General features: G+C 45.7%; 1 protein-coding gene and 1 long non-coding RNA gene across 4 annotated transcripts in view; both read left to right on the top strand.

Annotated features, from left to right (window-relative positions):
* LOC118375212 (filamin-B-like) overlaps positions 1–26,519 on the top strand; it is a 102,898-nt gene that overhangs the window by 40,311 nt on the left and 36,068 nt on the right. The window contains exons 9-25 of the mRNA XM_052474587.1: positions 4,636–4,773; positions 8,710–8,836; positions 11,269–11,405; positions 11,887–12,080; positions 12,454–12,567; positions 12,704–12,847; positions 15,417–15,540; positions 15,746–15,906; positions 16,179–16,439; positions 18,443–18,560; positions 18,867–19,135; positions 21,254–21,532; positions 22,658–22,798; positions 23,074–23,254; positions 24,051–24,224; positions 24,318–24,480; positions 25,446–25,606. Coding sequence (XP_052330547.1) covers positions 4,636–4,773; positions 8,710–8,836; positions 11,269–11,405; positions 11,887–12,080; positions 12,454–12,567; positions 12,704–12,847; positions 15,417–15,540; positions 15,746–15,906; positions 16,179–16,439; positions 18,443–18,560; positions 18,867–19,135; positions 21,254–21,532; positions 22,658–22,798; positions 23,074–23,254; positions 24,051–24,224; positions 24,318–24,480; positions 25,446–25,606 — 2,886 coding nt within the window. The remainder of the gene's footprint in view (positions 1–4,635; positions 4,774–8,709; positions 8,837–11,268; positions 11,406–11,886; positions 12,081–12,453; positions 12,568–12,703; positions 12,848–15,416; positions 15,541–15,745; positions 15,907–16,178; positions 16,440–18,442; positions 18,561–18,866; positions 19,136–21,253; positions 21,533–22,657; positions 22,799–23,073; positions 23,255–24,050; positions 24,225–24,317; positions 24,481–25,445; positions 25,607–26,519) is intronic.
* LOC127910490 (uncharacterized) lies at positions 62–1,577 on the top strand. Of its 3 annotated transcripts, none has more exons than XR_008075064.1 (4): positions 62–118; positions 224–275; positions 433–485; positions 539–1,577. It is a non-coding gene; the product is annotated as an uncharacterized LOC127910490 (long non-coding RNA). The 3 variants fall into 3 exon arrangements; XR_008075065.1 differs by lacking the exon at positions 62–118 and adding an exon at positions 132–170; XR_008075066.1 differs by lacking the exon at positions 62–118 and having other exon boundaries at positions 219–327.

The raw sequence follows: 26,519 nt of genomic DNA, 5'->3' as shown, positions 1-26,519 counted from the left end.
CTGGATATATATATATTTTTTTAAATTGAAGAGCTTTATTTCGATTCTAGAACCCCTGTTCCCTAGGTCTAGCCTATATACAGAACTCTGGCTAGGTTCTAGAACCCCTGTTCCCCAGGTCCAGCTGATATACAGAACTCTGGCTAGGTTCTAGAACCCCTGTTCCCCAGGTCCAGCCTATATACAGAGCTCTGGCTAGGTTCTAGAACCCCCTGTTTCCTAGGTCTAGCCTATATACAGAACTCTGGCTAGGTTCTAGAACCCCTGTTCCCCAGGTCTAGCCTATATACAGAACTCTGGCTAGGTTCTAGAACCCCTGTTCCCCAGGTCCAGCTGATATACAGAACTCTGGCTAGGTTCTAGAACCCCTGTTCCCCAGGTCCAGCCTATATACAGAACTCTGGCTAGGTTCTAGAACCCCCTGTTCCCCAGGTCCAGCCTATATACACAACTCTGGCTAGATTGTAGAACCCCCTGTTCCCCAGGTCCAGCCTATATACAGAACTCTGGCTAGGTTCTAGAACCCCCTGTTCCCCAGGTCCAGCCTATATACACAACTCTGGCTAGATTGTAGAACCCCCTGTTCCCCAGGTCCAGCCTCTATACAGAACTCTGGCTAGGTTCTAGAACCCCTGTTCCCCAGGTCCAGCCTATATACAGAACTCTGGCTAGATTGTAGAACTCTGTCTGACACAATTGGGTGCACATAGTTTGTCTTGTTAGTTTCCACTGAATGGTCAGCTGCCTCCCCCGGCTCAACTCATGTCTCACCACCTACAGTACTCGCTCACCCTCTCAGGGGGGCGGTGACCTGGCTCGACTCTGGCTGTCAGGAAGCTGCTGGGTCAGGGCTGAGAGGGGATGGACAGGTGTGATTAGGAAAAGATGAAAGTGGACAGAAGGAGAGCATTAGGACTAAAGGCGTCAGCATGGTTCGGCTGGCGCCTCGACAAACTTGGCTAGCTGAACAGAACCAGTGTGCTTGCATACGCTCTTAAGTCCTTCACTTAGAAAAAGTGGCAATAGTAGTGTTTGTCCATTAAGAACTCAAGATATGTCATTAATGTTTTAAGTTTTTGCGGCGGATGTCTAAGTGGTAAATATAACTAGGCTGTTTGCTGAAGTATTTCTCGACGGGGGGGGGGGGACGACGACAAGTCGTCTCTCGTTGAATGACAACACTTTGTTGACGAATCCCTACTGTTGACCAATCACCGATGACGAGGTGTAGACTTTGGCTCTGAACTTCGGCTTGCCTCCAGAAAAAAATGTGCCAGAACAGCCAAACTCTCACCGAAGTCCAAAATGTTGTCAGAATATATGGCCTGGGAAGCATGTGTAAGCCTTAAGCCTTAAGCCAGGACATGGTGGACAGGGGAGCTGGCAGCCTTGTTCAGCCCTTCTTCTCTCTTCCTCCTACAGCCTAGCTCATAAAACCCTAAATTCCATCTCCCTGATGCAGATTTTCCACGCCACAACGACCTCACGGCACAGTACAACACTGTGCCATGACCCTAAACCCTCTGGCTTTACAGACCCACAAGTTGATTTTCCAAAACAAAGGATTTGTAGTCAATTTTATTCAAATGGGTAACTGAAACTGAGGTGGTTGTTGAATTGGGAAGTGAGCATCTCTACAAACCACCTCCAACTTACAGCCTTCTCAGTTTGGAAGCATATTACATATTACATATTTTTTGTCCAGAAGTCTCTCAAACTGCAACCTATCTTCCATTTGGACAACTTTTCTTTAGTCATGTTGATTATTATGTCTGAATGACGCCCCCTTCATGTCAACTGCTTGACGCCTACAGTACAATCCCCCCGTTCTACTCCAACTGCTTGAGGCCTACAGTACAATCCCCCCCGTTCTACTCCAACTGCTTGAGGCCTACAGTACAATCCCCCCGTTCTACTCCAACTGCTTGAGGCCTACAGTACAATCCCCCCCGTTCTTCCTCAACTGCTTGAGGCCTTACAATCCCCCGTTCTACTCCAACTGCTTGAGGCCTACAGTATAATCCCCCACCGTTCTACTCCAACTGCTTGAGGCCTACAGGACAATCCCCCCGTTCTACTCCAACTGCTTGACGCCTACAGTACAATCCCCCCCGCTCTACTCCAACTGCTTGAGGCCTACAGGACAATCCCCCCCCCGTTCTACTCCAACTGCTTGACGCCTACAGTACAATCCCCCGTTCTACTCCAACTGCTTATAACAGTACAATCCCCCTTCTACTCCAACTGCTTGAGGCCTACAGTACAACCCCCCGATTTCCAACTGCTTGAGGCTATTCCAATGCAATATGTTATTTCCTCATTAGTTTAATTTACAAGTAAGCAGACAAGGTCTAGAGTTGATTTCAAGTGTGTTGCTGTTAACCTCTCTGGGATATGTGGGACGCGTCCCACCTGGCCAAAAGCCAGAAAATACAGCGCGCCAAATTAAAAATAAATTACTATAAAAATCGAACTTTCATGAAATCACACATGTAAGATAGCAAATATAAAATTAAAGCTGCACTTGTTGTGAATCCAGCCAACATGTCAGATTTCAAAAAGGCTTTTCGGGGGAAAGCAAACGATGCTATTATCTGAGGATCGCACCATAGTAAACAAAGAAGCATATTTCAACCCTGTTGGCGCGACACAACGCAGAAATACAAATATAAATCATGCCTTACCTTTCACGAGCTTCTTTTGTTGGCACTCCAATATGTCCCATGAACATCACATGGTCCTTTTTGTTAAATTAATTCTCAAAAGTTAACTGTAAACTTTGCGAAAACATTTCAAACTACTTTTGGAAATACAACTTTATGGAATTTAACGTAACTGATCGATAAAATTGATAACTGGGTGATCTGTTCAATACAGGAAGAAAAAACAAACTAGCTAGCTTTCTGGTCACGCTAACAGTAGACTACAAGTTACCCTCGTTCAAGATGGCCGTACTTCTTCATTACACAAATTGAAGAACCTCAACCAATTTCTAAAGACTGGTGACATCCAGTGGAAGCGGTAGGAACTGCAGGAAGGTCCCTTAGAAATCTGGATTCCCAATGAAAACCCATTGAAAAGAGTGACCTCAAAAAAAAAAATCTGAGTTTATCCTCGGGGTTTCGCCTGTGTATAACCCTGTGTATTTCGCTAAATAAGTTGTTATACTCACAGACATGATTCAAACCGTTTCAGAAACTTCAGTGTTTTCTATCCAAATCTACTAATGATATGCATGTCTAGCAGGCAGTTGAATTTGGGCATGCCTTTCATCCGGACGTGAAAATACTGCCCCCTCCCTCCCCTGTCACCAAGAAGTGAACCCTCAATATGAAGCCCAAAGAGCGGTCACTGCCAGTGAAGCAAGTCATCAGGCTGAAAAATCAAAAACGAACCCGTCAGACATGGCAAGAAACCTGAGGTGTGGCCCACTACTTGGTACATTCTTAAAAAGAACACACTGATCTCAGGAACGCCAAAAGGCCCAGAAGACCACAGATAACAACTGTGGTTGACAGAATAATTATTTCCCTGGTGAAAACCCCCTTTTACAACAGTTGTCCAGATAAAGAACGCCCTCCAAGGAGGTCAGTCAGCATGTCTGTCAGTCTTCATTGAAGAGAGAAGACTTCATCAGAGTAAATACGGACTATTTTTACCACAAGATGTAAACCCTCAAACAGGACGACAAGATTAGTGTCCCGAAACAATGTCTAAAAGAAAAAGCGTGTACAGTTCTGGAACCACATCCTATGGACGGACGAGACAAAGATGAACTGGTACCAGAAGGATGAGTGTATGGAAACTGCTCATGATCTGAAGCATATACCACCTCATCTGTGAAGCATGGAGGAGGTAGTGTTATGGCCTATGTGGCTGCCAATAGAAACTGGTTCTCTTGTATTTATTGACGCGACTCCTGACAAAATTAATTATTAACTGTTTAGGGCTATTTGCTCAGATTCAGCCAAATGCTTCAAAACTCATCTGGACAGCGCTTCACAGTGCAGATTGACAATGACCCGAAGCATACTGTGAAAGCAACCCGTTATTTTTATTTATTATTTAAGGGAAAGATGTGGAATGTTCCGCGATGGCTAAGTCGATCACTTGACCGGAATCCAATTGAGCATGCATATCACTTTCTGAAGGCGGAACACCCTAAGAACAAGCAGGAACTGAGGACCGCTGCAGTAAAGGCCTGGCAGAGCATCACCAGGGAAGAAACGCAGCATTTGGTTCCAGACTTCAGGCAGTCATTGACTGCAAATGATTTGTGACCAAGTATTAAATCTCACAATTTAATATACTTTTGGCCCCTAAATTTGAGACTACGTCAAAAGCGCTGTAATTCCAACACCGTTCACCTGATTTTAGATGTAAATACCCTCAAATTTAAAGCTGAAAGTCTGATGTGTGGTGACATACACAGCCTAATTGATAACATGGTTAATGTCCAAATATTAATGGACCTGACTGTAAATGAGTTAAGTACTGATGTGCAAAACTGCTTCAGTAGTACTTTGGCGTATTTTACTCAGCTGGTCCTTTAGCACAGGACTTATTCACTATGTTGACCCACTACTGGGCTCAAGTGATTCATGTATTAAGTCTCCTTTGTCTTCTGTGTTTCAGCGTCAATGCCAGGGTCGTGTCGTGCCACAGGGCGTGGCCTCCAGCCCAGAGGTGTCAGAGTGAAACAGGTGGCTGACTTCAGAGTGGACACCAGGAACGCAGGGACTGGGGATCTCAAGGTCTCAGTCAAAGGCCCCAGTGAGTTAATAGTTAATAGTTAATACAACAACGCTCTTATTTTTTGTAATTGTTTTCATTAGATGGTTTCTGACCCCTTTTTAACCTAGAAGTTCCATTTGAGGTCAGAAGACTAACTCCACCCCACTCGGTTCTCTAAATCTCCCCCCACTGATCCCTCTACATCCTTCCCTTCTACCTCTCCCCTCTACCTCTCCCCTCTCTTTCCATACCCTCTCCCCTCTACCTCTCCCCTCTCTTTCCATACCCTCTCCCCTCTACCTCTCCCCTCTCTTTCCATACCCTCTCCCCTCTACCTCTCCCCTCTCTTTCCATACCCTCTCCCCTCTCTTTTCATACCTCTCTCCCTCTCTTTCCATACCTCTCCCTCTCTTTCCATACCTCTCCCCTCTCTTTCCATACCTCTCCTCTCTTTCCATACCCTCCTCTCTTTCCATACCTCTCCTCTCTTTCCATACCTCTCCCCTCTCTTTCCATACCCTCTCCCCTCTTTCCATACCTCTCCCCTCTTTCCATACCTCTCCCCTCTTTCCATACCTCTCCCCTCTTTCCATACCTCTCCCCTCTTTCCATACCTCTCCCCTCTTTCCATACCTCTCCCCTCTTTCCATACCTCTCCCCTCTTTCCATACCCTCTCCCCTCTTTCCATACCTCTCCCCTCTTTCCATACCTCTCCCTCTCTTTCCATACCTCTCCCCTCTCTTTCCATACCTCTCCTCTCTTTTCTCTTTCCATACCTCTCCCTCTCTTTCCATACCTCTCCCCTCTCTTTCCATACCTCTCCCCTCTCTTTCCATACCTCTCCCCTCTTTCCATACCTCTCCCCTCTTTCCATACCTCTCCCCTCTTTCCATACCTCTCCCCTCTCTTTCCATACCTCTCCCTCTCTTTTCCATACCTCTCCCTCTCTTTCCATACCTCTCCCTCTCTACCCTTTCCATACCTCTCCCCTCTCTTTCCATACCTCTCCCCTCTCTTTCCATACCTCTCCCCTCTCTTTCCATACCTCTCCCCTCTCTTTCCATACCTCTCCCCTCTCTTTCCATACCTCTCCCCTCTCTTTCCATACCTCTCCCCTCTCTTTCCATACCTCTCCCCTCTCTTTCCATACCTCTCCCCTCTCTTTCCATACCTCTCCCTCTCTTTCCATACCTCTCCCCTTCTTTCCATACCTCTCCCCTCTCTTTCCATACCTCTCCCCTCTCTTTCCATACCTCTCCCCTCTCTTTCCATACCTCTCCCCTCTCTTTCCATACCCTCTCCCTCTCTTTCCATACCTCTCCCCTCTCTTTCCATACCCTCTCCCCTCTCTTTCCATACCCTCTCCCCTCTCTTTCCATACCTCTCTTTTCATACCCCTCTCTTTCCATACCCTCTCCCCTCTCTTTCCATACCCTCTCCCCTCTCTTTCCATACCCTCTCCCCTCTCTTTCCATACCCTCTCCCCTCTCTTTCCATACCCTCTCCCCTCTCTTTTCATACCCTCTCCCCTCTCTTTTCATACCCTCTCCCCTCTCTTTTCATACCCTCTCCCCTCTCTTTTCATACCCTCTCCCCTCTCTTTTCATACCCTCTCCCCTCTCTTTTCATACCCTCTCCCCTCTCTTTTCATACCCTCTCCCCTCTGTAGCAGGGGTCTCTATCCTTTCCTAGCATATATTTTGTTGTGACTAGGTGTATTGATACACCAAGTAACTTCCAATAGGTACCCTTTACGAGGCCTTGGTCTTGGTGGTTGAATCTGTCTGAAATTCACTGTTCGACTAAGGGACCTTACAATTACCTGTGTGTGGGGTACAGCGATGAGGTAGTCATGGTGGTAAACACTATTGTGCACACAGTGAGTCCATTCAACTTATGTGACTTGTTAAGCAAATGTTATCCTCTTGAATTTGAGGGTTTCTGTAACAAAGGGGTTGAATACTTTACTAACTCGAGACATTTCAGATTACATTTTTAAAATGAATTTGTCAACTATCCTAAACACAATTCCACTTTAATGTTATGTGGTATTGTGTGTTAGCCAGTGACACAATCTCAATTGAAACCATTTTAAATTCGGGCTGTAACCCAACAATGTGCAAAAAGTTGGTGTGAAGGCACTAGTTTGTCAGGTGAGTTTTCTTTGCGGATAACATTTAATATGTTTGGGTAAAGTCTTAGTCTATCCACAAAACGGCGATTGTCATTAGCATCGCTAACTGGCTGCATACGGACTGATGGCCGGCGCTGGCTGGCTGCATACGGACTGATGGCCGGCGCTGGCTGGCTGCATACGGACTGATGGCCGGCGCTGGCTGGCTGCATACGGACTGATGGCCGGCGCTGGCTGGTGGGGGGGGAATATGTGGTGGCCTGGATGCAGTAGGTTGGTGCTGGTCTAGAAGCCTGGGTGCAGTAGGCTGGTGTTGGCACTGGTCTAGAGAATGGTATGACCACCATGGTTGGTAGAGCCAGTCCAGCTGGAAGTCTCAAACGTATGTTTTGATTGGATGCTGTGATTTCCTTAGGCCTAATTCAGACTTAGAAATTTAAATTTCTAACAAAAAAACAGTATTTTGTTGTATCTTAATGTGTATTGTCTCTCTACTTGCTTGTTTATGTATTTGTGCAAAGTTCATTTGTGAAAGAGACCTTAGTTAAAACATGACTTCCCCGGTGACAAAGATTAATTATGCTTTTCTCTTGTATCCTCTCCTCTCTCTCCTCTCTTCTCCATCCTCTCCTCTCTTTCCTATCCTCTCTTCTCCATCCTCTCCTCTCTTCTCCATCCTCTCTTCTCCATCCTCTCCTCTCTTTCCTCTCCTCTCTTTCCTCTCCTCTCTTCTCTTTCCTCTCTCTCTCTTTCCTCTCCTCTCTTTCCTCTCCTCTCTTCTCCATCCTCTCTTCTCCATCCTCTCTTCTCCATCCTCTCCTCTCTTTCCTCTCCTCTCTTCTCCATCCTCTCTTCTCCATCCTCTCCTCTCTTTCCTCTCCTCTCTTCTCCATCCTCTCCTCTCTTTCCTCTCCTCTCTTCTCCATCCTCTCCTCTCTTTCCTATCCTCTCTTCTCCATCCTCTCCTCTCTTTCCTCTCCTCTCTTCTCCATCCTCTCCTCTCTTTCCTCTCCTCTCTTCTCCATCCTCTCCTCTCTTTCCTCTCCTCTCTTCTCCATCCTCTCCTCTCTTTCCTCTCCTCTCTTCTCCATCCTCTCTTCTCCATCCTCTCCTCTCTTTCCTCTCCTCTCTTCTCCATCCTCTCCTCTCTTTCCTCTCCTCTCCTCTCTATCCTCTCCTCTCCTCTCTTTCCTATCCTCTCTTCTCCATCCTCTCCTCTCTTTCCTCTCCTCTCTTTCCTCTCCTCTCTTTCCTCTCCTCTCTTTCCTCTCCTCTCTTCTCCATCCTCTCTTCTCCATCCTCTCTTCTCCATCCTCTCTTCTCCATCCTCTCTTCTCCATCCTCTCTTCTCCATCCTCTCTTCTCCATCCTCTCCTCTCTTTCCTATCCTCTCTTCTCCATCCTCTCTTCTCCATCCTCTCCTCTCTTTCCTCTCCTCTCTTCTCCATCCTCTCCTCTCTTTCCTCTCCTCTCTTCTCCATCCTCTCCTCTCTTCTCCATCCTCTCTTCTCCATCCTCTCCTCTCTTCTCCATCCTCTCTTCTCCATCCTCTCCTCTCTTTCCTCTCCTCTCTTCTCCATCCTCTCCTCTCCTTCCTCTCCTCTCTTCTCCATCCTCTCCTCTCTTTCCTCTCCTCTCTTCTCCATCCTCTCCTCTCTTTCCTATCCTCTCTTCTCCATCCTGGGTTCCTTTCCTCTCCTCTCTTCTCCATCCTATCCTCTCTTTCCTCTCCTCTCTTCTCCATCCTCTCCTCTCTTTCCTATCCTCTCTTCTCCATCCTCTCCTCTCTTTCCTCTCCTCTCTTCTCCATCCTCTCCTCTCTCCTCCCTCCTCCACGTAGAAGGTATTGAGGAGCCAGTGAAACAGAAGGAGTCAGGTGATGGGGTGTTTAACTATGACTATTACCCTCACGCCCCTGGGAAGTACACGGTCACCATCACCTGGGGAGGACAGCACATCCCTAAGAGGTGAGATGATTGGACCAGGAGCGTCAAAGGTTTCACTTTCCCGTTCTCGATGCTTTTGGGTTGTTCATCAAAAACAAAAGCTTCATATATTAGATTGTCACCTGACATGTTGGGGTTGACTGGGTTCCTTTGGGTCACGACATGTTGGGGTTGACTGGGTTCCTTTGGGTCATGACATGTTGAGTTGGTTCCTTTGGGTCACGACATGTTGAGTTGGTTCCTTTGGGTCACGACATGTTGGGGTTGACTGGGTTCCTTTGGGTCACGACATGTTGAGTTGGTTCCTTTGGGTCACGACATGTTGGGGTTGACTGGGTTCCTTTGGGTCACGACATGTTGGGGTTGACTGGGTTCCTTTGGGTCACTTATGACGACTAGAGCTGTGCATGTATGTGGTGGGAGGGGCTTGGCTTGTCCGCGGCTGATTGTTCGGTCTCTACTTGTTGCTAAGAACTCATTGGGATCCAGGGACTGAGGTGAGGTGGGATCCAGGGACTGAGGTGAGATGGGATCCAGGGACTGAGGTGAGGTGGGATCCAGGGACTGAGGTGAGGTGGGATCCAGGGACTGAGGTGAGGTGGGATCCAGGGACTGAGGTGAGGTGGGATCCAGGGACTGAGGTGAGGTGGGATCCAGGGACTGAGGTGAGGTGGGATCCAGGGACTGAGGTGAGGTGGGATCCAGGGACTGAGGTGAGGTGGGTGGGATCTCAGGGACTGAGGTGAGGTGGGATCCAGGGACTGAGGTGAGGTGGGATCAGGGACTGAGGTGAGGTGGGATCCAGGGACTGAGGTGAGGTGGGATCCAGGGACTGAGGTGAGGTGGGATCCAGGGACTGAGGTGAGGTGGGATCCAGGGACTGAGGTGAGGTGGGATCCAGGGACTGAGGTGAGGTGGGATCCAGGGACTGAGGTGAGGTGGGATCCAGGGACTGAGGTGAGGTGGGATCTAGGGACTGAGGTGAGGTGGGATCTAGGGACTGAGGTGAGGTGGGATCTAGGGACTGAGGTGAGGTGGGATCAGGGACTGAGGTGAGGTGGGATCCAGGGACTGAGGTGAGGTGGGATCCAGGGACTGAGGTGAGGTGGGATCCAGGGACTGAGGTGAGGTGGGATCTAGGGACTGAGGTGAGGTGGGATCTAGGGACTGAGGTGAGGTGGGATCTAGGGACTGAGGTGAGGGGGATCTAGGGACTGAGGTGTGGTGGATCGTGGGATCTCGGGAGCTGTGTGTCACATTGTCTCACATTTCCCGTCACCAGGGCTAGGCTCTGTACCCTGAGAAAGAGACTGTTGGTCACAGACCGATTAACTTAACAAGCAACCCTGGAAATGATGCTTTTAGTGTAAGACCTGGTATCAGCATGAGGAAATTCATCTTTATGCCACACTGACGATGGAAACCTGTGAAATTATGTAACTGAAAATAATTTACTCTGTCACAGTTCGCTGTGAGTGGATTTAGTCTAACATTTTCTTTCCATATCTTCATCGGGGTTTACTACATTGGGGATTGGATTACAGGTCGTAACGCAGTCTTAGAGGGCTCTGGCAATGCTAATACAAAGCTTGGGAGACTGTTTAGGAAAGGGCTCTGGTCTGTTCGTGCTCGGCATGGTCTCCTGGAATTACCCCCATGCTGTTACCATGGTGTTACTAAGCATTGAACATGCTCCCAGCTGACCTTGTGTCAGAGCCAGTGCTCTCCGTACCAGGTTGAAATGGCTCTCTATGGGACGGTTCACCCATTTTTTAAATTATTTTTTTTACGTGATATCGTTTTTGGGCTTCTCTGAGTAATGTTCTGTCGATTTCCCCGGGGGTAATTTAATGTTTTCATGTGTATACGAGCTCTTGATCAGACACTCGGAATAAATGTAGCAAAACTGTTTTCTGTCATTTTATATAATTTTCTCTTTGACTTGATTGCTGCCTTACAAAACATTTTGGGACTAAATCAACACTAATGAAAGAAATGCAATGAGTTTGAGGGTGATGTTCCTAACCACAGGCCCTTTTTAAAGCCATTTTATGGAGAGGTCTGCTTGGCTACGGTACCACCATGCCTGAGAGACGGATGAGCTGGTATTACCTCCCAGACAGACTGGGTAGTCTGCCTGTTACCACGGTCTGTCTCTGCATTTAACAGGCTCTCAGCTCCCAGCGTTACTCACCTCAATGGCGGTCTGCCCCGCCCACTAACTTACAGACCTTTTCTAAAGGCCATGTTCTGAAAACAATCCCTACTTGTTCCTGTGCAGAAAGACACCACTGTACTCGGTAGCGATGGCAAGGCAAAGGGGACATGAAGCGCATAGAAATGAGATACTACAGGCATGATTATGGGTTTCACCAATCCCTCTATAGGGTTGTATTATATCCCCCAAAAAAACTCTCTGGAACATATGTCTAACTGTTGGTTCTCTTTCGCAGTCCGTTTGAGGTGGGGGTTGGTCCGGAGGCGGGCCCTCAGAAGATCAGGGCCTGGGGGCCAGGTCTGGAGGGAGGCATGGTGGGTAAATCGGCTGACTTTGTGGCGGAATCCATCGGCACTGATGTGGGAGTTCTGGGTAAGTTCAAGACACGGTTTTTGAATCAAGGCGGTCTGTGTTTTTGGTCTGTAGGTCATCCCGAAAAAGCGTTAACATTGTTCTTCATCAGTTTTTAAATCAACCAGGTGTTGTATATCTGCTTGCTGTAGCTTCCCCCAAACAAATATCATTAAAGCTTTCAGTGATGCACATCCAGTGTTTACATACCCTACATTACTCATCTCATATGTATATACTGTACTCTATACCATCTACTGCATCTTGTCTATGCTGTTCAGCCATCACTCATCCATATATTTATATGTACATATTCCTTTATTTTTTGTCTAAAAGGTAGTTGTAAAATTGTTAGATTACTTGGATATTACTGCATGTTCGGAACTAGAAGCAGAATAATTTCGCTACACTCACATTAACATCTGCTAACCATGTGTATGTGACCAATAAGATTTGATTTGGTGTTTGTTAGAGATAAGCCATTCTACCCTCCCTCTAACAGGCTTTGCCATCGAGGGCCCGTCCCAGGCTAAAATAGAGTGTGAGGACCAGAACGATGGTTCATGTGATGTGAAGTACTGGCCATCGGAGGCAGGGGAGTACGCTGTCCACGTGATGTGTGACGACGACGATATAGAGGATAGTCCCTTCATGGCTTACATCGTCCCTGACAACCAGGACATTAACCCCAGCTTGGTGAGTGATGTCACACTTCCTGTCTCCTGGGGGACACCAGTAGTGAGACATAGAGGACCTAGTACAGAGCCCGGTGGGACACCAGTAGTGAGACAGAGGACCTAGTACAGAGCCCTGGGGGACACCAGTAGTGAGACATATAGGACCTTGTACACAGCCCTGAGGGACACCAGTAGTGAGACATTATAGAGGACCTAGTACAGAGCCCTGGGAGACACCAGTAGTGAGACATTATAGAGGACCTAGTACAGAGCCCGGTGGGACACCAGTAGTGAGACATATAGGACCTAGTACAGAGCCTTGGGGGACACCGGTAGTGTTACTGTTACTATCTGCTGCTCCAGTAGCATATCTGTAATTGTGATTGTTTCAGGTGAAGGCCTACGGTCCAGGCCTGGAGAAGAGTGGCTGCGTCATCAACAAACCGGCAGAATTCACCGTCCACACTAAGGATGCTGGGACAGGCCCCCTGAAGATCTCTGCCCAGGTAAGACAACCCACACACACACACACACACACACACACACACACACACACACACACACACACACACACACACACACACACACACACACACACCACACAGACAGACTAGTGGTAACTATGTTGTCTCTAACCCACAGAGTGCCGAGGGCGGTCCCCTCGACGTTAAGGTGAAGAAGACTGGAGACGGTGTCTACGCCTGTTCCTACACGCCCGTTGCCGCGGTCAAACACACAGTCGCCATCACCTGGGCAGGAGTCAGTGTACCCAACAGTCCCTTCAGGGTAAGACCACCGCAGGACAAAGGTCCCTGAACAAAACATAACCGCTCTGCAGGGTAATAAGACTTAAACAACCGCTGTCTGGTGTCCCAAAGGGGGAGGGACAATCGTTACATAACCACAACCACTCAGGAGAATACTACTTATGGTACCCTAACATACTAGACTGTAATCTAACCAATGTCACTCAGGAAATACTACTTACGGTACCCCAACCACTAGACTGTAATCTAACCAATGTCACTCAGGAAATACTACTTACGGTACCCTAACCACTAGACTGTAATCTAACCATGACCGCCTTGGAGAGTCCTGAAGCATATCTAACTAATGTCACTCAGGAGAATACTACTTACGGTACCCTAACCACTAGACTGTAATCTAACCATGACCGCCTTGGAGAGTCCTGAAGCATATCTAACCAATGTCACTCAGGAGAATACTACTTACGGTACCCCAACCACTAGACTGTAATCTAACCAATGTCACTCAGGAGAATACAAAATATAAACATTTACATTTACATTTAAGTCATTTAGCAGACGCTCTTATCCAGAGCGACTTACAAAATAAACCTAAGAAGCCTCTGAAGAATACTGTACATTTTGTGGTCAGTAACACCACAGATGTATAGCTGATGCGTAATATAGTTGACGAACGTATATTTATAATTTCAGGAATATTTTCTTACAATGATCAAAACTCCACATGGTTACTTGATTGTCTATATTTCTATACTTTCACACTACAATATATTTGGTTTATTTGTTAATAAACACTTTCTATTTCTAACTATTTAATCCAATCGATATATAAGAACATACATTTTAGTCACACCTGATATCTTTCTTTACTTCATTCACGTCAAGATTCGTGTCTGTTGCCTATAAAGAGTTTAATATCCGTAGTCTTTCTATCCACTGAGACATTTGACCAAAAAACTATGTTGATTTACTCGTTCAAGAAACTCAACCCATCTGTAAGGAAGTTGCAAATCTTTAATTCGATGTATCTAGTAGTCTCAGCATGACTCTGTGCTGCCGGTCTGTCTGACTCGGGCCGCTGCCCACCTAAACCGGGTCAACTACATTTCTAGAAGACATTGTTAGGAAAGGACCACAGTATCTATTACAACTACTGTCACACTTCACTGAGCATTACAGTATTGAAAACATACATGAAAACATGTTTCTTTCCACTTCCATTCATACCAAATGAATTCCAACTGATCGTTTAACTTGTTTGTTCGTTTGAAGGTATTTTTGTTGCATGATACAACCTACCAGGGTATTATAGTCCTGTGAAGATGGCCAAGGGGGTTGGTACATTTTTGGAAATCAATCTCAAAGTTTAACAGACTTTGAGGTCAATCTTTGAGGGCCGTCTTTTCAAATAAGATTCATCTGAGATTTAATTTAGGCTACCTTTTACAAGTTCAATGAGCTTCCTTGTTCACATTTTCTGCCCAGAGTAGTGAACTCCGCAGGAGGCTAGTAAATGTTTACAACAGTTTGTAGTCTGTCCATCCCTTTCCTCTGATAATCAATCTTCATATTCTGCCGGTTCATCTTAAATCATTCGCCCTGAAACTGAACTGTCAAACGGGCGAAAACGGGCCTTTCTTTCCCACCAAGTCAGCCGTTGTTAAATCCGATTTAACCAAGGAAGGCAATACTGTAGTTACTAAGAGTCTGTAACTGTCAAAGTTGCCTAATGGAAGAGAGAATATCACACATGTGCTTACCCAGATCCAGATTGAATATATACATTTTTATTTAACTCGGCAATTCGGTTAAGATCAAATTATTATAAATAACAATAGTATGCACTTGATGCGGCTATAATATTACTTGTTAAAAATATATCTGTTATACATCGGTTTTTATGGACAACAGAGGCCTACCAACATGTAAGTTATTCTGCAGGGGAAGACTAGATACAAATGGCGAGGGCCTGAGACGCGATACAAATGGCGAGGGCCTGAGACGCGATACAAATGGCGAGGGCCTGAGACGCGATACAAATGGCGAGGGCCTGAGACGCGATACAAATGGCGAGGGCCTGAGACGCGATACAAATGGCGAGGGCCTGAGACGCGATACAAATGGCGAGGGCCTGAGACGCGATACAAATGGCGAGGGCCTGAGACTGTTTTGATTTTAATGAGTTTGTTTGGCTTTTTTATCCAATTTTGAAGTAAAGAAATGACATGATCAAATCAGAGTTCTGGCAGAACCCAAAACCCTCTTTTTTTTGTATTGTCTTCATGGCAGTTGACCCCTCCCTGCTCAACGCACGTAGCCTAGCTGAACCAGGACAATGACTTCAGATAGATGATCATATATATAACTATTTTTGGACGGTGTGACTTTCCATTGTTTTGTTGTAGTTGGTACGCTTCCTGTTCCTGTTTCCTGTTATTGTCCTAAACGTTGTTACTGTCAATTCTCTGAAACTAAAACGGTTCTGTGCGCTCCGACCTGGGTGTCTTTCCAGAGGGGTAAAGCAGAAGGGGAATTTCCATTGGACCTTGGGTACAATTGAACGAGGTACTGTTGTTGTGACTGTGCAGGTGACTGTTGGGAAGGGCAGCCATCCTCACAAGGTGAAGGTTTTCGGTCCAGGAATAGAGAGGACTGGACTGAAGGCCAATGAACCCACACACTTCACTGTGGACTGCACAGAGGCTGGGGAAGGTAACACACACACACCACACACACACACATGCCGACTTGACACAACTGTGGGAAGCATTTGGTGTCAACAAGGTCCAGCTTCACTGTGGAACTCCTTTCAAACACTTTGTAGAGTCCATGTCCCCGACGAATTGAGGCTTTTGAGGGCAAACGTTGGCTGCAACTCAATATTAGGAAGGTGTTCTTAATGTTTTGTGTGTTTCAGGGGACGTGAGTGTAGGTATCAAGTGTGATGCCAATATAATCAGTGATAAAGAGGAGGACGTGGACTTTGATATCATCCCGAATGCCAACGACACCATCACTGTGAAGTACATCCCTCCTGGAGCTGGACGGCTCACCATCAAGGTCCTCTTCACTGACCAGGTAGGTGACTGACAAACACACAGCAGTTTATTACGCTCGGTTCCCATTGGCTTTTTAGGGCAAGGCAGCACTCGTAGGACCCAGATTAAATTTAGTCCCGGACTAGGGGCTTAATCTGTTTTCAGGAAACGGGCCCTTAATGTGGAGCGTAATAGCCCGGTTCGCTTGTCTTTGTTTTTAATGTTAAGTTGTGTTTTTAACGTATGTAAGATGTCTAAGTGAATGTTCCCATCCTGTGCAAATAGGTTTTATTAAAGTTTTCTGTTTTGTAGGAGATTCCCATCAGCCCGTTCAGGGTCAAAGTGGAACCTTCCCATGATGCCACCAAGGTCAAGGCCGAGGGTCCTGGAGTGGCTCGTTCAGGAGTGGAGTGTGGCAAACCGACCCATTTCACGGTGCACACTAAAGGAGCAGGCAAGGCTCCCGTGGACGTTCAGTTCACTGGTACCGGCAAAGGAGACGCCGTCCAAGACTATGACATCATCGACAACTACGACTACTCGCATACCGTCAAGTATACTCCAATACAACAGGTGACTACTCTCATAATGTCAAGTATACTCCAATACAACAGGTAACTACTCTCATACTGTCAAGTATACTCTAATACAACAGGTAACTACTCTCATACTGTCAAGTATACTCCAATACAACAGGTGACTACTCTCATACTGTCAAGTATACTCCAATACAACAGTTGAGTCAAATCACCAGACATGGGTTCCAATAGTATTTAACATCTTTCATAACTTTGCGTTTGCTCTAGCCTGTCTGGATTGCCATTTTGCGTGTCGTGTTGGTCAGCTAAGCCAGGCAAGCTCAATCAAACATCGCTGAAGTCTTAACTATTTCAAATAGTATTTGAACCATCTCTGTCAACCTTATAGTGCATGTTAAAATGGCTATCCCTTATTTAGTGGTTCTTCCAGTCAGATAAGAGCCCCACACCGGTCCTGTCATAATACCCATAAAACCTAGCTGTCAAACAGGGGAATGGTTCCAATCATTTCCCCACCATGTTTCCAATAGGGGATTTTAGAAACGTTTAAAATAAGGGCTCTGTTTGGTGTAGGTTTACCCTGGCGTGATATGATAACCATGTAAATCTCTCTAGGACAATGTGACTATCATCAATCTGTTCGTCCATATTTACTCTGATTCTAAAATGCTAATGAGCGTCAAAGTAGACATCACGCAAAACTACAAATCCCAGCAAGCTCCTGCACGTCATCTCTCAGCTGAAACCTTTGCTGAACAAGTATTGTGTCCATGTTAAAGTTGCGCAAGACAATTCACTTAATTGTCCATTTAAAGATAATACCAAATCACAAAGCTATTTATAGTTCTTTATAATAACCTAATTTGCGTTTTTTTTTTTTTTGCGTGTAAATAGAGGATAATATATTTGAGTCACCTTGTCCTATAGAGATTTAAAAGGTTACCAAAATGTCACACCCGGGGAAGTCGACACAAAACAGCCCTTATTTTAAGTGTTTCTAAAAATCCTCTATGGGGAAAACTATTTGGAACCATTTCCCTATTTGACTGCTAGGTTTTATGGGTATTATGACTCATGCTCCAATCAATTCACATTTTATTGGTCACATACACATGGTTAGCAGATGTTAATGTGAGTGTAGCGAAATGCTTGTGCTTCTAGTTCCGACCGTGCAGTAATATCTAACAAGTCATTTAACAAATTCCACAACAACTACCTAATGGCTTAAGGAATGGCATCGGAGTAAATGGATGAGCAATGACTGAGCTCTGCTGTGGTACTGTGTAGCATCCTGTCTGGGGACAGATACTCTTTTTACCAGACATTCTTCATCTGTGATCACTAGTATAGGTAAAGGCTCAATTAACGTGGTGTTTGTCTCTGTCTCACACTCGCTCTCTGTCTCTGTGCCTTCTCTGTCTCTCTCTCTGTATGTCTTGTTCTCGCTCTGTCTTCCTTGCCCTCGGTGTGCCTCCTCTCTCTCTCGCTCTGTCGTTCTGTCTCCCTCGCTTTGTCTCTGTGTGCCTCCTCTCTGTCTGTCTTGCTCTCTCTCTCTCTGTGTTTCTGTCTCTCTGTGTGTTGCTCTCTCTGTTTCTCTATCTCTCTGTGTTTCTCTGTTTCTCTGTCTCTCTTTCTCTGTCTCGTTCTCTCTGTGTGTCTTGGTCTCGTTCTCTCTGTGTGTCTTGGTCTCGTTCTCTCTGTGTGTCTTGGTCTCGTTCTCTCTGTGTGTCTTGGTCTCGTTCTCTCTGTGTGTCTTGGTCTCGTTCTCTCTGTGTGTCTTGGTCTCGTTCTCTCTGTGTGTCTTGGTCTCGTTCTCTCTGTGTGTCTTGGTCTCGTTCTCTCTGTGTGTCTTGGTCTCGTTCTCTCTGTGTGTCTTGGTCTCGTTCTCTGTCTCTGTGTGTCTTGGTCTCGTTCTCTGTCTCTGTGTGTCTTGGTCTCGTTCTCTGTCTCTGTGTGTCTTGGTCTCGTTCTCTGTCTCTGTGTGTTGGTCTCTTGGTCTCTGTCTCTGTGTGTCTTGGTCTCGTTCTCTGTCTCTAGGGAGAGATGGTAATCATCATAACGTTTGGAGGAGATGTCATCCCCAAGAGTCCCTTTGCTGTGGGAGTGGCTGCTCCTCTAGATGTCACCAAGGTCCAGGTCAACAACCTGGACGGCAGTAAGTAGTGTTAACCTTTGACCTAACGGACGCTAGCTTCCTACTGGTTCAGCTGAGAACTTCCCAGCTGGTGTTCAGCAGGCAGCATGCCTCTATGGTCCTACGACGGTTTGCCATTTCAGGAAAAGCCCTTTTTCATGAACCCCCTTCCTTCATGAACCCCCTTCCCTACCACTAGTGGAGGGGGGGAAATTGTTGCCTGTGTGCCTTCGTAGGATTGTCTTGGTGCTTGTTTCTTTAGGATGCGTCTTTAGAAAGGCTGTGTGCTGAAATGTTAAACTATATCCCCTCTCCTTGTTTGTTCAGGAGTGGAGGTGGGGCAGGACCAGGAGTTTGTGGTGGGCACCAAGGGAGCGGGAGGCCAGGGTAAACTGGAGGTGAAGATCAGCAGCCCTAGCGGTAAGCTTGTCCCCTGTGTGTTGGAGGCTCAGCCTGGGAAAAGACCCGAGAACAGCACGGTGAAGTACATCCCCAAGGAGGAGGGTCTCTACGCTGTGGAGGTGAACTACGATGGACACCCAATCCCAGGCAGCCCCTTCCCTGTGGAGGCCACACTGCCTCCAGACCCCAGCAAGGTACAGCCGTACACTGATGTACACTGTCACGACTCACTGTCACGACTCACTGTCACGACTCACTGTCACGACCTTGTAGTTTAATGAGTTTATTTCATGACTGTTTTTTTTTTGTATATATGTTATGAATCCCCATTGCTGCCTTGCTCTTCCTGGGGTCCATCAAACAATTAAGGCAGTTATATACATTATAATACAATTTCTAGACATTAAAATTAATTTTACAACAGATTTCACAATACATTGTGTCCTCAGGCCACTACACTACTGCAACACAATCTATATGTGTATTTCCCTGTCTCTTCAATCCCCGTTGTTCCATAAGGTGTTCATCTGTTTTTAATCTAATTTGATTCATCAGTTACCTGATGTGGAATAGTTCCATGTAGTCATGGCTCTGTGGTACTATGAAGGACTATGAAGAGACCTCTGGTTGCCATGTCTTGTGGGGTATAGATGAGTGTCTGAGCTGTGTTAGTAGTTTAAACAGACAGCTCAGTATCTTCAGCTTGTCAACACAACTTACAAAAACAAGTCGTGGCGCAGCAGTCTCTCAGTACAATAGATGTCTCTACAGTCATTGGTTCGAATCCAGGCTGTAGCGCATCTGGCCGTGATTGGGAGTCCCATAGGGCGGCACACAATTGGCCCAGCGTCGTCTGGGTTTGGTCTCGGGTAGGCAGAAATTGACTTACAATGAAGAACTACTTGAAGAGTTAATTTAAATAAAGTTAATATATTTACTTAAATAAACATGTCATCTCTCCTTTACTTTGAGCTATGAGAGATTGACCTTCATATTAATAATTTTAGTCATTCTGCTCTTTTCTGGACTGTAATTCTCCCATATTTGTGGCACACGACTGAACAGTAGTCCAGGTGAGATACAACTAGGGCCTGTAGGACCTGCCTTGTTGGTGTTAAGAAGGTAGGGCAGCGCTTTATCATGGACATACAACAGTAGCTAAGATGGGGAGAAGTATCGATATGTTTTGACCATGACAGTTTACAATCCAGGGTTACTCCAAGCACTTTAGTCTCCTCAATTTCTTTGTAATCATTATGAGATTTAAGTGAATGACTTGTCCCAAATATAATGCTTTTAGTTTAAAAATATTTTGGTCTAACTTAGTTTCTAAATGGGTGGCAAGAAATAACTGCAAGTCTTTTAAGTGTTGAAGTAATTTCAGTTGCTGTAGAAGGTGACGTGTGGTGTTGAAGCACCTGAATACATAAATGCACTCCTTAATGAAGATTGAAAAAAGGGGGCCTAGACAGCTTCCCTGGGGAATTCCTGATTCTACCTGGATTTTGTTGGATAGGCTTCTATTAAAGAACACCCTCTGTTCTGTTGACATTTAACTCTTTATCCACAATATAGCAGGGGTTGTAAAAGCCATATCATATATGTTTTTCCAGCAGCAGACTATGATCAATAATCTTAAAAGCCACGCTGAAGTATAACAAAACAGTTCCCACAATCTTATCCATTTCTCACAAGTGATGGATTGGATAAGTCATGGCATGTTGAATGCCCTCCACTATAAGCATGCTGAAAGTTTGGTAAGTTATTTACTGTAAAATAGCATTTTATCAGGTCAAACACTTTATTTTTTAAAACTAAGTGTTGGTAACAGGCTGGTTGGTTGGCTGTTTGAGCCATAACATTACTATTCTTAGGTAGTGGAATGACTTTACCTTCACTCCAGGCCTGAGGGCACATACTTTTCAGTAGGCTGAAATTGAAGATGACCGATGGGAGTGGCACTATTATCCTCAGTTATTTTCCATCAAAGTTGTCAGACCCCGGGTTCTTGCAATTGTTGAAAGACAATACTTTTTTCACTTCTTCCACACTCACTTTACGGAATTCAAAATGACAATGCCTGTCTTTCATAATCTGGTCAGATATACTTGGATGTGTAGGTTCTACAGGATGTCAGCTAGTACAGCGAGTGATTGATCCCTAATCTAATGGATTATTTCATGATTGATTGATTAAAAAAAAAATAATAATTTTTAAATGTAAAAAGCATTTTTGCTTCTGTTTAGTGGAGGTTCGGATAACTGGCTCTTTGTATTGACTATTTAAAACTGACTGTTTGTCTGTCCCTCCAGGTGAAGGCGTTTGGTCCAGGTCTGAAGGGAGGTTTGGTGGGTAATCCCGCTGAGTTCACCATCGACACTAAGGGTGCAGGGACCGGTGGCCTGGGCCTGACTGTGGAGGGGCCCACCGAAGCCAAGATCGAGTGCTCTGATAACGGGGACGGGACCTGTAGCGTGTCCTACCTTCCCACGGAGCCAGGAGAGTACCTGGTTAACATCCTGTTTGAGGAGACTCATATCCCAGGATCCCCCTTCCACTCTGACGTCAACTGCCCCTTTGACCCCACCAAGGTAGGGATGCGCAGATGCGTGAACGCTGCACTTGCGTACACTGTAGCTCAGTTGGTGGATCCTGGCGCTTGCAATGCCAGGGTAGTGAGTTCAAATCCCGGGACCATCCACACGTAAAAATTGTGTGCGCACACGACTGAGTCACTTTGATAAGAGCGTCTGCTTAATAGCACATAATATATATGGGAAATTCAGACCCCTGTACTTTATCTTTTTATTTTTTAACATTATAGCCTTATTCTAAAATGGATTAAATCGTTTTTTTCGTCATCCATTTACTCACAATACCCCAATGACAAAGTGAAAAAAGGTTTTTAGAAATGTTTGCACATCTATTAAAAAAAACAAACAGGAAATATAACATTTACGTAAATATTCAGACCCTTTACTCTGTTTTTTGAAGCACGTTTGGCAGTGATTACAGCCTCCAGTCTTCTTGGGTATGATGCTACAAGCTTGGCACACCTGTATTTGTAGAGTTTCTCCCCAGATCCTCAAGCTCTGTCAGGTTGGATGGGGAGCGTCGCTGCACAGCTATTTTCAGGTCTCTCCAGAGATTTTCGATCAGGTTCAAGTCCGGGCTCTGGCTGGGCTACTCGAGGACATTCCGAGACTTGTCCTGAAGCCACTCCTGTCTTGGCTGTGTGTGCTTAGGGTCATTGTCCTGTTGAAAGGTGAACCTTCACCCCAGTCTAGCAGGTTTTCATCAAGGATATTTCTGTACTTTTCTCTGTTCATCTTTGTAGATTGATTTGAGGGGGAAGAAAAGATGTAATACATTTTGGACTAAGGCTGTAACCTAACAAAAATGTGGGAGAAGTAAAGTGGTCTGAATACTTTCCATATTGTGTACTCACACACACATCCCTTGTTCATTGCCTTCATGCCGGACAGTAATAACCAACCTGGGACTTATAACACTACACTGTTAAACTCGTTTTATCATATTTATTTTTCTTGCTAATACTGTTTCGATTGTACTGATGTATTGGGAGACTGATTTATCATTCATTACAAGTAAAAACCAATATGACTATTGATGTTGAATGCCCTTATTGTAGCCAAGTCCCTCTGGGTAAGGGTGTCTGCTGAATGACAAAATACCTCTAAATATCATTCTGTCAGGTGGTGGCATCTGGCTCGGGGCTGAAGAGGGCCAAGGTGGGAGAGATCAGTGTGGTGAATGTGGACTGTTCCAGGGCTGGGCCGGGTCAACTCACCCTGGACGCTGCCTCTGACTCTGGCAACAATAAGGCGAAGACCGAGGTGTGTACCATGGGAGAGTGGTGATCTTAACAGATTGGAATATTAAATATTTATAGAAATTTAAATTGTTTAATTGAACTGTTCATATGATGGTAGGAATCCTACTTACTCTAGCATTATTAACCTGTTTGTTGACTCTTGAAGTAGTACATTTTTCTTAGAAGTCCTGCATATCAATCTCATAGAAAAGCTTAGTTGTAAGCTAACTAATGTGCTTACAGGTACAAATCCCCTTCAATAGTTTATATATTTTTTTAAATAATTAATTGATTCAGGTGATCGACAACAAAGATGGCACCTACACAGTGACCTACGTGCCCCTGACAGCTGGGATGTACACCCTGCTACTGAAGTACGGAGGCAAGGCGACGCCCGGGTTCCCTGCCAAGGTGATGGTCGACCCTGCAGTGGACACATCCAGAATCCAGGTGTTTGGCCCCGGAGTGGAGGGACCAGGTAGAGTTTATTTACAGACACTCTGTTGCTCTTTGGGGGTGTATGTTTCTATAAAGCACTTTGTGACAACTGTTGATGTACAAAGTGTTTTTAAAAACAAAAAAAATAAACATTTGATTTTGGAGTGGCACTGAGAAGCAAACTCATGAAACCCAGTGTATTGTAGCGTGTCTCTTGGCAATCTTTAACCTGGGTAACTGCAGGAGAGGCTTGACTTTATTGTCTGTCTGGGTACAAATTACTCCAACTGAAAGTGACTCAATCTTTAACCTGGGTAACTGCAGGAGAGGCTTGACTTTATTGTCCGTCTGGGTACAAACCTACTCCAACTGAAAGTGACTCTCCTTCATTCATTCTGATCGACCACAACTGCTGTTAGTTTGCCGGGTTAACATGACACCAGGAGCCCTTTTGTGTAGTGGAGAACGTTGCTTTGTCCAGAAGAAATGGGAGCGTTTTTCTAGAAGCTTCTGAATAACGCTGTAGCGGTTGAACAGAGAAGTCTATAAAACGTCTACCTCACCTCAGAGCAGTGACATAAGGAACGTCACGTCACCACTACAGCCTCAATGAAAGACCTATTAGAGTTCAAAGGGGCAGTTGGTGAGGCTGGCGAGTTGACAACACCCACACAAATACACAGATGTTGAAAAGCACAGGGCCAGCTGTGGAGTAGTACCCCTGGATGGAGAGCTGTGTGTGTGTGTGTGTGGAAACAAAGTCAACAAAAGCTCAACCATGACTTGGAAATGAGTCGACCAAAATGAACTATTTATTTAATTAAATTTCTCTCCAGCGTTGTTCCGGGAAGCTACTACGGAATTCACAGTAGATGCCAGGTCTCTGACGAAGAAGGGAGGTGACCACATCAAAGCCCAGGTCAGAAATCCCTCTGGTGCCATGACTGACTGTATCGTCACTGACAAGGCGGACGGGACCTACGGCATTGAGTACACACCCTTTGAAAACGGTAAAAGCTGTGGCCTTTTGAGCCTTTTGTTGACGTAAAAAGGGTATTATGTATAGATTTATGTGGTTGGTTGACATCTCTCTGATCTCCTAGGAGTCCATGCTGTGGAAGTGCTGTTCGATGAGTCTCCGGTCCCAAAGAGTCCCTTCCAGGTGGGGGTAGAGGAGGGCTGTGATCCTACCAGGGTTCTGGCTAAGGGCCCCGGGCTCCAGGAGGCCATCACAGAGGCCCCCAACAACTTCTCCATCATCACCAGGTAGGTACACACACACGTTCATGTCTTAAGACACAGAGAAGGAGGGAGCGATGTTCATTCATAATCGTTTAAAACCTTTTTTCCTGTTTGGTGTTTAATGAACCCAGGTATGACAGCACTGATCAACAGGGGAAACTTGACTTGAGCATTAGTTCAGTAGTTAAATCACACGTTTGTCACATTCTTTGTAAATAACAGGTGTATACTAACATTAGAATGCTCACTTGTGTTGGGTATGAGGTAATTGAGATGGATATGTACATGTGACTAGGCAACAGGATAGATAATAAACCGCAACGTATCTGAGTCAATAGAGTTCAACTATATTAGTCGTCCTGTAGCTTGGGGATAGAAGCTGTTCCGTTTGTAGTTTCTGGACTTGATGCATCAGTTCTGCTTGCCGTGCGGTAGCAGCGAGAACAGACTATGACTGGGGGTCTTTGGCAAAAAAAAATGTTGGGCCTTCCTCTGACGCCGCCTGGTATAGAGGTCCTGGATGGCAGGAAGCTTAGCCCCAGTGATGTACTGGGCCATATGCACTACCCTCTGTAGTGCCTTGTGGTCGGAGGCAGAGCAGTTGTCATACCAGGCGGTGATGCAACCGGTCAGGATGATCTCGATGGTGCAGCTGTAGAACCTATTGAGGATCTGAGGACCCATGACAAATCTGTTAAGTCTCCTGAGGGGGAAGAGCCTTTGTTGCTCTTTATACAACTGTTAGTATGTGCCACGATGGCTCCTTAGTGATGTGGACCACGATGGCTCCTTAGTGATGTGGACCACGATGGCTCCTTAGTGATGTGGACCACGATGGCTCCTTAGTGATGTGGACACTGAAAAGCTTGAGGCTCTCATCCTGCTCCACAACAGTCCTGTTGATGTCTACCATTTAATACAGTAGTCTGCTCTAATCCTGTCTACCATTTAATACAGTAGTCTGCTCTAATCCTGTGTGTTTTTCCCAGAGGGGCAGGTATCGGAGGCCTGGGCATCACAGTCGAGGGCCCATCTGAGTCTAAGATGTCCTGTAAAGACAATAAGGACGGCAGCTGTAACGTAGAGTACATCCCATTCGTCCCAGGCCTGTACGACGTTAACATCACGTATGGAGGAAAACACATCCCAGGTAACGAGACTCTACTACAGGGTTTCCCCTAACTGTGTAATGGGCCCTCCCTGGGTGAACATGTGGTTGTTGTCCTAGCATGGCATGGCTGACTCCAATAACCCACTCATCAAGCTTTGTGTTTGAGACTATGCTGCAGAGTTAAAGATTAGTGTTTGTGCAGGTGGGTTTTGGCAGGGTGACGACGTCGTGTTTGTTATGTGTTTGTTTTGTGTGTTCAATAAAATAATTACCAAAACATTTTATCAGCTGCGTAGTGCTAGTGTAACCAATGTGAAATGGCTAGCTAGTTAGCGGTGGTGTGCGCTAATAGCGTTTCAATCGGTGACGTCACTCGCTCTGAGACCTTGGAAGTGGTTGTTACCTCTTTGCTCTGCAAGGGCCGCGGCTTTTGTGGTGCGATGGGTGACGATGCTTCGTGGGTGGCTGTTGTACGGAGGGTCCCTGGTTCGAGCCCAGGGACCCTACACTAGATCAAAGCCATGATGTGAACCTGGGGGGGGTTGTTGGTAATGCAGGAGGTCGATGAAGTTAGATTGAACAAAAAGGGGGGGGGGGTACTGAACCAAAAATGTAATTGCTTGTCGACAACGTGGTCATAGGCTTTGGAAAAAGCGAGTGCCGCTGGCATTTCACCTGAAAAGACCAGATTTTAACATTATTTTAACTAAAATATAATGGGGTTCCCTGGGTTGCTGATTTTTTTTTTTTTTTCCCGGCAACTATCTGTTATCCTGTAGAACCACGGATCCTCCAGTCTGTCCACCAGCCTGTTGGTTCAAGAGACCAATGAAGGACACACTGCTGTTGGAAATGTTCTATTTGGTGCCCAGAGTTTCACCATAACATTGATTTTCTTATCTGGTTTAGGAATAACTCCAAGCCCAGCTGTCGGTGTATCTAACTCTCTCTC

This window comes from Oncorhynchus keta, chromosome 21 (assembly GCF_023373465.1).
Source record: "Oncorhynchus keta strain PuntledgeMale-10-30-2019 chromosome 21, Oket_V2, whole genome shotgun sequence".
Taxonomy (NCBI): Eukaryota; Metazoa; Chordata; class Actinopteri; order Salmoniformes; family Salmonidae; genus Oncorhynchus; species Oncorhynchus keta.
Note: the sequence above shows the minus strand (reverse complement) of the source record. Positions and strands in the feature narration are given on the sequence as shown.